The sequence below is a fragment of the Pyxicephalus adspersus genome, chromosome 5 (assembly GCF_032062135.1).
Source record: "Pyxicephalus adspersus chromosome 5, UCB_Pads_2.0, whole genome shotgun sequence".
Taxonomy (NCBI): domain Eukaryota; kingdom Metazoa; phylum Chordata; class Amphibia; order Anura; family Pyxicephalidae; genus Pyxicephalus; species Pyxicephalus adspersus.
In genome coordinates, this window is record NC_092862.1 from 124,920,957 (window position 1) to 124,931,185 (window position 10,229).

Below are 10,229 nucleotides of genomic sequence, written 5' to 3' on the forward strand. Positions count from 1 at the left end.
TGCACCAAGCAGAAATCCTGCATGGTGCATCGCATCTAACTGCAGATGCGTGCATCGGGGTGGTGGGGACCCGGGCGGTATTTAAAAGCAGATTACTCCATAATCTGCTTTTAAATTTCCCGCCCGGCCACGCCCCCCGACCGGGGAAGCGCCCCGCCATCACAGCGGGATCGTGAGATCGCCGCTGGAGCGCGGGGATAAGGTAAGAGGGACCCTCAAAGGTACCCCGAGTGTGACTCGGGATTACCGCTTTTTGCAATTTTTTCCACCCCGAGTCACACTCGGGAATACCGCTAAGGGGGTTAAATCAGGCCCAATATTTCGATGAGGCAGAGATGTTTTGGGGCAAAATTTAGACATAAAAAAAGGCAGGTAGTTTTATTGTGTTGGATAATCGGTATACAGTGTGTAAAAAAAAGTCTCTCAAAAAGCTAATAGATTCCCACAGGAAAGATCCAAAGCCCTTTGAGTCTAGAAAGGGAGGTATAAGATCTGCTCAGTAAGGATACTTGGGACAAATGCTGGGTGACATTTGTTTGCAAGAAGTGACTTACTTGCTGGCAACATTAACCAGGTCTGTGTGGCTGACAGCAAACAGTTGTTCTCTGTGCTTCTGCTTCATCTCATCACTTATACCACTGAGAAACAGAGTCATACCTAAAATAAAGGGGAAAGAAATAAAATAGCTCAAGGGATACTAAGAATTTGTTACAAGCCTCATTTTTGTTTACATTGCATCTAATAGTTAGACATATGCAAGGACATAAAATGTATTCGGAAGAAGCACTATCAACACTTCAACACTTGACTATAAATGTTATTTAAAAATTACCAATTAACATCATTTTGGGATCAATAAACCTATTCCCCAGAATAGCAAAAAAACTGCAGATGGCTTACACCTTCATATGACTTAAAGCCTAGGCAGCCATACCCATATTGTCTCCTATTACCAGCAAAGAGGTTTTTGTTTCCTAGGTACTTTATAGACGATGGTTTTTGTCTGCCTGATAAACACATGTACCTATGGCATAACCTCTGTGCAGCACTACTAGGAGAGTTAAAAAAACAAAACAAATGGCTCTCAAAATTAGGGGATGGCAGGGTGGTGGGATATTAGATACACAGGGAATTGGTAGGTGAGTAGAACTTACAGTCAATTTTCTACCAGGTGGGTAGGGCTTAGACTTAAGAGGGTGTAGCAGGTGTCCCGGGCCTAAACCCAAAGAGTGCTTGGAAGTTACTTAGATTTAAGTAGTAGTGGCTGGTTGAGCTATTGGCCACAAAGAGAAGCTAGGTAATTTTAATTAATATTATAAGTTAAAAAATGGACGCAAGGGTAACTTTAAACCATGAAAACCAGAGGTACCTTTGTCTGAAGGTGCAATAGGCGAATCCACAGCTGAAAACACAGAGAGCTTGGCTTCATCTATGTCCTGCTGACTGAACTTTCCAGACCTTGCCCAGTCTACTGCCTTACTAAAACTGGACAATGTTGCCATGGAATTTGGATCCCTAAAAGAAGTATAGGTGTGTTTAGCCTTGGTTTCCAAAAACTATAAACCCATTTTAAAAAGTACTTGGCTAATATTAAAAAACATGGGATAATCTTACCTATAGGAATAGAAGGTAAAAATACCATCAAAATTAAGTTTGGCACCTCCACCATAAGCTCCTCCCTTTTCTCGGATCTCCCCATGTAGAAATTTTGCGGTCATAACCCGTGCAAGTACACGGAGGCTGAGATGAAAAGATAAAATAAAATATAATTTCCAGCAGCCAAAAAAAAAAAAACAGAAAATAAATTAATTGCTTTTTTTCCCTATTTCCTAATTTATATTTTTATATATATATATATATATATATATATATATATATATATATATACACACACACACACACACACACATACACAACACCATATATTAATTACTATAAAAAATGACTGCAACATCACATGGTGTCAACATTTACCACTGATAAACTAATAAACATTGCCATAAAGGCCAAATAATGAATGGAGGTGGATTAGACAACTATAAAGGGTTGGCACATTTACTAACAAAAAGATATGATTATGAAAGAAACAAATTTAATTACATTTGTAAGGTGGGGGAGACTATTTTCCAGCCTAACCCATCCACTCAATTTAAACTACTACTATGTAGTCTAAAGCTAATAGTAGTTTAGAAAAATTGTTCCCGTACAATCTGAAAACATATTAGTATGCAGTGCTGTTACAAGGGGCCATTCCAAAAAAAAGGTATATTTAAATAATAAAAAATAGATGGAAACTTAGATGAAAGGATCATATTTTACTATAATATAAATAAATCCTCAGACATTAAAATAAAGCATTGGGCAATACAACATTTACCTGGCATATTCAGGATGGCTGTATGGCACAGCCCGTACACATTCACCAATGTAGTTTACTGGAAAAGGCAAAGAGAAGTGTGTCTTCATCTGACAAGGCTTGAAAGTAGGGTCCTAATGGAAAAAAAGGACACATGAATATTTAACTGTATGCACATACACCCAACTTATATAAAACAATGATTACTTTCAGATCAGACTGTGTGTATACTAAATAGTACACACTAGTTTTGGATGGAGATGCACAACCAGTTAAAAGAGTTAAATAGTCTGCTAAGTGGGATATCCAGTCAAACAAACAGAAATAGACTGTAGCAAAGACTGCAAAAAACATTTTCCCTCTTTGAGGCTCACACAGATGCTTTTAAAAATTGGCCTAAACATTTTTTTGTTTCATGCAAGAGATACAAAAATGCATTTTGTAGCAGTTTCTAATACGCTGCACAATTGTCATTCAAACTGGAAATTACACACGTAAGATAAGCAAGCATACAAGAGACTTTAAATAACGAAGATCCCATCATACAAAAGACAGCTTAGAAATACTATTTTTACCCCAAGATTACTTACACAAACCAGCTTTCTGGAACCTTTTCCAGAAGCATCATTTCCACATGAAGGATTTAAAGACTTCTGGAAAATGAAACAGAGAAAAACAGTATTATTAAGATGTACTATAATCAAACGTAACGTGTGTTATCTAGCTAAGGTCCATTCATTGAAATGTTATTGTTGTACGTATGAACATCACATAGCAGTGCCAGAAGTCTAGATTACTTGGTGTAAGCCCTCAGAAAGCAGAAAAACATAATAGAAAAAGAATATATTCAGCAAAAGGGACAGGAACTAATGCCAGTACAAAGGTTACTTTCAGGTCACCAAATCCCACATCATGAGAGGTACTGCTATAGAGGATGGAATGTAGCCTCCTGCTTAGTGTCCATCTGCTTAGGGGAAGGCTTTGTGTGCTATACTTTCTATTATACAGAAGTCCAAAACAAAAATGATTTTAAGGAAATCAGCCATTATATTGCGTACTGATGAGTACAGCGTATAGGAGGCAGAACTTACAACTTACATACAACTCAGTAGTCTGATGTATTCCCCAATTCAATTATGGAAAACACTTGCTTTGTTTGCCATACTTTTTACAGCAGACAAGTTCAATACATAGGTTATTTTCATGATAAACATCAAATACCTCTATTATATAAGGTCGGACAGACTTGCGTTCTTTTTTATTCCTGTGAATTCCAGCTAAAAAGTGCTCCACCTCTTTTGAAGCTGCTGACATCTGCTGAGGCGTGGAATTTAGGGAACACCTGTTAGGAAATAAAAGCAATATTTTAACACCTACAAAGCTACCAGTACATTAAAGAAAAGTTGATGTAAGTGGGCCGAATCCCTTACGGATATCTGTGATATTTCTCTATCTAAGGTCCTGGCTCTTCTACAAAAACCATGCCTAAAGAATGTTCTCTGGATAGTAATAGAAGGATCAATCACAGTGAAAGTTAAAGACAATTTTATAATGGATGTGGAGTATCGTCGGTAGATGTCACCTAAGATAGATAAAGGAGCTTGAATGCAATTTCAGTATTCAACACTACTAGCTGCGATGTGCCTTTAAAAGATACCTGCAGATTTCCACTACTATGATAGGGTATTACAGGTTATGTATATTAAGATATTTATTTAGAGAATATGACTTGTGTGTATGTGGGCAGAACTGTTGACTGTGTGCCATTTATTCTACACAGGCTTCTTTTATGACATATCGATATAAAAGGTTTACACATAATTTAGTCCACATTAATAAAGATTTTCATTTTACCTTATGTTATCGCTCAACAGTAAGTATTTGCGAATCCGCGATAACTTTCGCAGTATCGATCCCAAATCAGGCATCTCTGCTATCCGTTTCATCATTCTGACCTAGATAAAGGACATTTTTTTAATTGTAACTTTTGAATGTGATGATAAACACCCTGTAGAAAATAAAATGCAGATAATACAACACATTATTGATGTCTATCCATTTACTTCCAAGTAGAACGGCCACACAATATTCTATATTCTAAAAAAAAAAAACATGCTCATTTACAGTATATGCAGTATGTTCTTAATTCACAGAACTTTGATGACAAGCTATGGTCTATTCACTTCTATAGAAGTTATGTAAAAACAAAAGGGGTGGGGGGGGGGGAGACAGCTTTCCTAATCACATTGCTCTTTTTGACATACATTCCATGACGCGGTGTTCTCCAGGGTGTGGGTGCAGTAAAAGATCTCCATACCTGATCCATTCCTCTGAAGAGTTCATGCAATTCTCCAGCTGGTGAGAGTGTTCTGCTTGCACGAACTTGAGCATATAGGTGTCCAGAATCTGGTATTCCATTAGACATATCCTGAGCAATCATCTTCACTAAAACTCGCAATCGCTCCTCATCATCAAAACGAGGACTAAGAGAAAAAAGCAAGAACTGTACATTAAAACACTAACCTTAGACTAAGGTTTCTAGTAGTAGTGTAGTAAAGCTCTACAGGCAATATTCATTAGGCTGATAAAGATTTCCATTTGGGATTAGTACAAATGAAAATGAGTCGAACCGGGGCATTGCATATGATTAGAGAGAAATAGCAGAAATCAAGGTCTAAAGAACATAACATTTCACCAGGGGAAACACTTGTTAGGAGTTTACTGCATACCAGATATCCTCTTACACATCTGTGCCTTAGTAGTAACATGAGAGATTAAGTCATGTTACATACAGCATACCCATTAGCGTCATGTGCAGCGTGACTCCGATATTTTTTAACCAAAGAAATATGTGAACACCTAGTACACCTACTAGGTGACTTCCTAATGGAGAAAAAAAAATGGTTGAACCCTACCAATCAAAAATAGTTTTCGCAAAACAAATGTAGGTGTAAAATCAACGAGGATGTGTGCTAATGCACTGTTTTTCTTTTAGTGAGAAGCTGTGATGGCAGAGGCACAAGCAAGTTTCATGTCCTTGGAGTTACGGGCCGTCATGAAGATTTTGTTTCTCCAGGGAAAGGAAAGACACTTCTCCCCAAGTATTTGTGACATCTCATTAAAGAATGTATTTTGCTGACTTTCCCTGGAGAAAAAAAAAAAACTTCATGATGGCCCCTAACTCCAACGACGTGAAATTTGCTTGTGCCGATATTTGCACAGTTACATACTAAGATTATAGGCTGTCATATGCCCCCACACTCATTTTTCCATTTCATCTGGAAGGGGGCAAAGCAAGGAACTTCTCAGCACCCCCTTTATATAATGATTACTTTGTATTGGATTCAATACAGTTATTTTGGATTGAATCCAATACAAAATAATTTGAATTTCTTGCTACGCTCCCGCACCAACATCACCGGGAACTCCTGGGGAACGTCAGCGCACTAGCCGGGGGACAGATGGGCAGGACCCTGGATGCCACCAGTGGACCAGGTTTTATTTTTTAATTTTTTTAGCTACCCCGAGTGTGGCTTGCGGTTACTGCTTTCAGCTGTTTATTTTTACTTTGAGCCACACTTGGGGTTACAGCCCAGGAGGTTAAGCAAATGAGTATGGCTAAATGTAATAACCCTGACTGCCATTGAGTATACATACTTGGTAAAGATCTCGCTCCACAAATGCATCATGTCAGGTGTATTTCTGTCCAAGCATGATGATGAAAACAGAACACCCTAGAGAAAGGGAAAACATTCAAAATGAACCAAGAAAAGAAAACAATAACAGTATCAAAATATGTTCTGCAGCATCCCTGTTTTGTGTCTATTTGAACACTGCTGTCTGTACCCAACAACACATCAGCTTCAGCATGCTAGAAAATTGCACCTGCCCTGGAGATAAGACATACAAGGAAGAAAACACTACTCAAACTGTGCATTGCAGCTGCTGGAAATCCAAGCATGATGGGAGCGAGTATATAATCTAAAAATTCATATAAACCAAATAAAATATTATATAATACATATTACTCAGTTTGTACTATTTGTGAACATAGATGTAAACACTTTACAGATATTTGCTAACCTAAATATATTCCGTGATAGCTATCTTGGACCTCTCTTAGAGACTTCAGAAACTAAAAATCTTTAGAAAGTTGGGTGGAAAAGCAAAATTTCAGTGCCTGAGTTCATACTGGCTAGGTCAGCAGCAATTAGAGCAAGCAAAGCAAGCAACACATTCTTAAAAAGTGTACTTCTACTGGGCCTAACAATGAGTTCAAAGTAGACTTTTAGGGCTTCCTACACATACCTGTATTCCACCCTTCAACATCCCAGAGACCCCAAATCTGAATTACCCATTGTAATTCAATTCCATGACCTAATGTCAGAGCCTTTGAATGGTATCCTCCTTGTATGTTATATAAAGAAAGGCTATGTAATAAAAAACCAAGCTACCTCTCTTTTCTGTAGACAGCCCCAGCAACTCCAACCCAGCATGCAAAATTACTTTTCTGTACCAGTTAAAGCGGGTGGGAAGCTGGCCTGCAAATGTGCACTACTCAAAAGAGCCCCTAAATTCTCTTAGAATATATACACTAACTGGTTTTCCAGTTTAATTTTTTTAATCTGGAAATAAAAGATGTCAGTAAGATTTACTAAAATGAGCTTTACTTAAATAATTCACCTGTTCATATGTGTCCAGATTGGAGTCGTCTGGTGTAATGTGAGGACAGACAGTCATACCTCCAGTAGTCAACTCCATCTGCTGTGCCTGTTCTCTGTAATTGTACACACCACAGCCCATCCTGCACAAAACACAATCAGTGACCAAGAAGAGGAAAAAAATCGACTGAGAACATCAACTGAGTACAAAAAATAGTGTCATCAATTCACGCAGTAACACAATGAAAGTATATTGATATGCATTTCACATAAGTAAGCCTTCAAAGCAAATCTAGCTCTTGCTGCCTGTGCAGAGGGTAAAGCCAAAAAACCTATATTTTCCCCATAGCCTAATGTCCATCATTTATATTCATAGGTGTAGGACTTCTATTTCAGAACCAGCAGTGTCATCCAATAGGTGCCCAGATCACAATAATAAAAAAATATTTATATTTTCACAGGTTTCCTTAAATGTAACATTTTCTGAATCCTTTCAAGATACATCAACACACCTATTTAAAAACATCATATGCACTATAGCAAGTAGGCCATATAAACAACAGCCACATTGTTTGAGAAGAACACTTACTTGGTGACAACAGAGCAGAATAGGGGCACATAGGGCTTCAGCTCTTCAGGAAGAGTGTTAAGGCTTGAAACTGCTCGGAAATACACCATGCCATTTGTAGGCTGGGCACAGTACTGGATAGGAATCTCACCTGCAGCATAAAAACATCACAGACAGAAAAGCAAACCAAAGTCAAAACCACAAATTTACAGACCATTTATATTCAAGTGCCCCAGCCAATTTGTTCAGACCTAGGTTTTTTTTTATAAAGCAATAGCAAATGAAGGATAAGGGTTTTAGTAATTTACAGCCTGCAGCTCAACAACTTGCATGGGAGAGGCGGGGTTACATGACTTCTGACCATTATTCTAAAAGCAGATATGTCAAGGTAGACTGGTTGTTGCACCTGCTGTAAACAAAATTCAAAGCTTTCTTCACAAGGCAGAAACAGGTTTGGCACATTAATTTTTTAAAAGTGGTATCTAGTACAGTGGCAGTTGTACAATTCTTTTAGTTATAAAGGCAGATTTTGACATACAGACAGTAAAACTAGTATGAGGGTCTCACTAACTACAGTTTTCCATGAGCATCATTATGTTGCAGGCTTTAGGCTCCTATGTTAGGAAAACCACATCACGATGGTGGAAGAATTCAGGTTAAAATAAAAATGTACAATTTTTAATTAAATCTACTAGAAGAAATCAAACTGTCCAAAAAATTAAATTTTCTATGGTTACAGCAATAATCGGAATTCTTTACTAACCTGCATATGCCAGTTCCACCTCTGTGTGAGGGATGGTGGGCTCAATGTCTGACACTTTAAGGGCAGGGAGGCATGAGACATCCTGAGGCTCAGATTGAAGGCGCAGTAATTCTAAACCTGTGAAAAAGGAGCAGATTTACTACAATACATTTAATACAAAAAGAAACAATGCAAAAATAGGGGGCTAAAAAATAGATTTTTGTTAAGTGTTTATGGTTTTTGTAGCAACATGAAGAAATGCTAACTCTGTACTGCCCACTTGAAAATAGTAATTGACACTTCTTAATATGTTGATGTTTGAAAAGCTTGGAAGACTTAATGACAATCATAAAAATGGGATCATTTGTAGCTTGGAGTTATAAATGGGGAACCGCACATCCCTAAATATACTAACCCTGTCTTTATAAGGATAGGCAAAAAATGCATAATAAAAAGCTTGCAGAACTAGTTATACAATAATTTAAAAATGATAAGCCACACAGAAGAGGGTGGATATGTGTTCCCCAATCTCCTCATTAGTATAAAAATAACAATACTATTTTCCACATCACTGACTGAATGTTTTTGGGGGGCAATTGGTGGCACAATGAGAGGTATTTTATACTTTGGGAATGTCTCTCAATTGCTGCAATTGTCAACAAAGTCACTTTAATTAGCAGTCCAAAAAGAGGGTAGGCAATATGTGGCAATTTTAGGTTTGGTGGATTTTTTTACCTAGAACTTGGTTGGGGAGATTATCTGCTCTACAAATCAGCTACTAGAACCTTTTTTTTTTTTTTAACTTCACTTAGAATACAAATGGACAAATTAGAGCTAATAAAAGTGAGAGTAAAGGGTTAGCAGAAGCCAACTCCTTGCATAGCAGTTCTTGAGAGACATAAGAAGCTAGAAGTTGAGTCATTTCATTAAGCTTCGCCTATAAACTAAAAGTGTAAATAGACGTGTAATTTATCCAGGTAACCTTTTTCATAAATGTTTTTTTTTTCTTCTTCAGACAAAGCTTTGACTTTTTGGTTCAGTTTTTCATATTCAAGCTCTGCTTGTTTCTTGCAATATTCTTCATCAGGGCTCATGGTCAATACCATTCTGTGCAGGTTGTTCTGAAAACAGGACAAATATTGAAAAAACCAAAGATGAATATATAAGGGAGGTCAGGTCACAGCATAACTCTGAAGTACTTAGCACAAATAAATGATCCAGTTAATGTTTCTATTACTTAACATGTAAACCAGCTAACTTAAAGCATCCCTGGAACAGGACTTTACATAGACAAACGTCACGGTAGACCATATCTGTGCAAAGATTAAAGCTCCGTACACACTTGAAATAATTATCGTATTGTTACAACATGTACAGAATTGTGCACAATATGATTGTTCAAAATAATCGTGTATAATCGTTAGTCATTCGTTTTCTAATTATAATTATTGCAGGTGTGTACCTAGCTTAACAGTTTGTACTTCAATCATACACATAATTACCTGAAAATGCTGTTTGACCTTCTCCTGAAGGAAAGTTGGGTTTTCCTCAATACACTGTCTAAATCGACTGATTTTCTCTCCCAATTTCAGCATTTCAACTGGATCAACATCATGGTTCCAGCTGGATGCTAAAAACTTTCGAAAACAGAAAACAAAGTTTAAAATATTAAATATAAACATACTTTACCAACTTCAGCTCTTGACTTGACACAGTGCCCCTGATTCATCAAGCAGAATCGGATGATCGCTCGCGCATTCGTATTCGCGATCCGAAATCGTACGCCGTCGCGCTATTCAGCAACTGAAAAAGCTTGCAACCGGAGCCGCGCATCTCCGGCAGCTTTACACTGGCGAGCTTGCATTAAAAGTCACTGTTCCCCTAAAAAATCATTCTTTCTAA

General features: G+C 37.6%; 1 protein-coding gene across 1 annotated transcript in view; it reads right to left on the reverse strand.

The window, feature by feature from the left end:
* Positions 1-10,229, reverse strand: part of PITRM1 (pitrilysin metallopeptidase 1) — a gene marked incomplete in the record, with an annotated part of 43,572 nt that overhangs the window by 2,822 nt on the left and 30,521 nt on the right. The window contains 14 exon segments of the mRNA XM_072412631.1: positions 555-657; positions 1,370-1,515; positions 1,615-1,740; positions 2,378-2,490; positions 2,947-3,009; positions 3,578-3,698; positions 4,211-4,311; positions 4,674-4,839; positions 6,014-6,090; positions 7,040-7,160; positions 7,607-7,736; positions 8,349-8,465; positions 9,310-9,448; positions 9,830-9,964. Coding sequence (XP_072268732.1) covers positions 555-657; positions 1,370-1,515; positions 1,615-1,740; positions 2,378-2,490; positions 2,947-3,009; positions 3,578-3,698; positions 4,211-4,311; positions 4,674-4,839; positions 6,014-6,090; positions 7,040-7,160; positions 7,607-7,736; positions 8,349-8,465; positions 9,310-9,448; positions 9,830-9,964 — 1,658 coding nt within the window.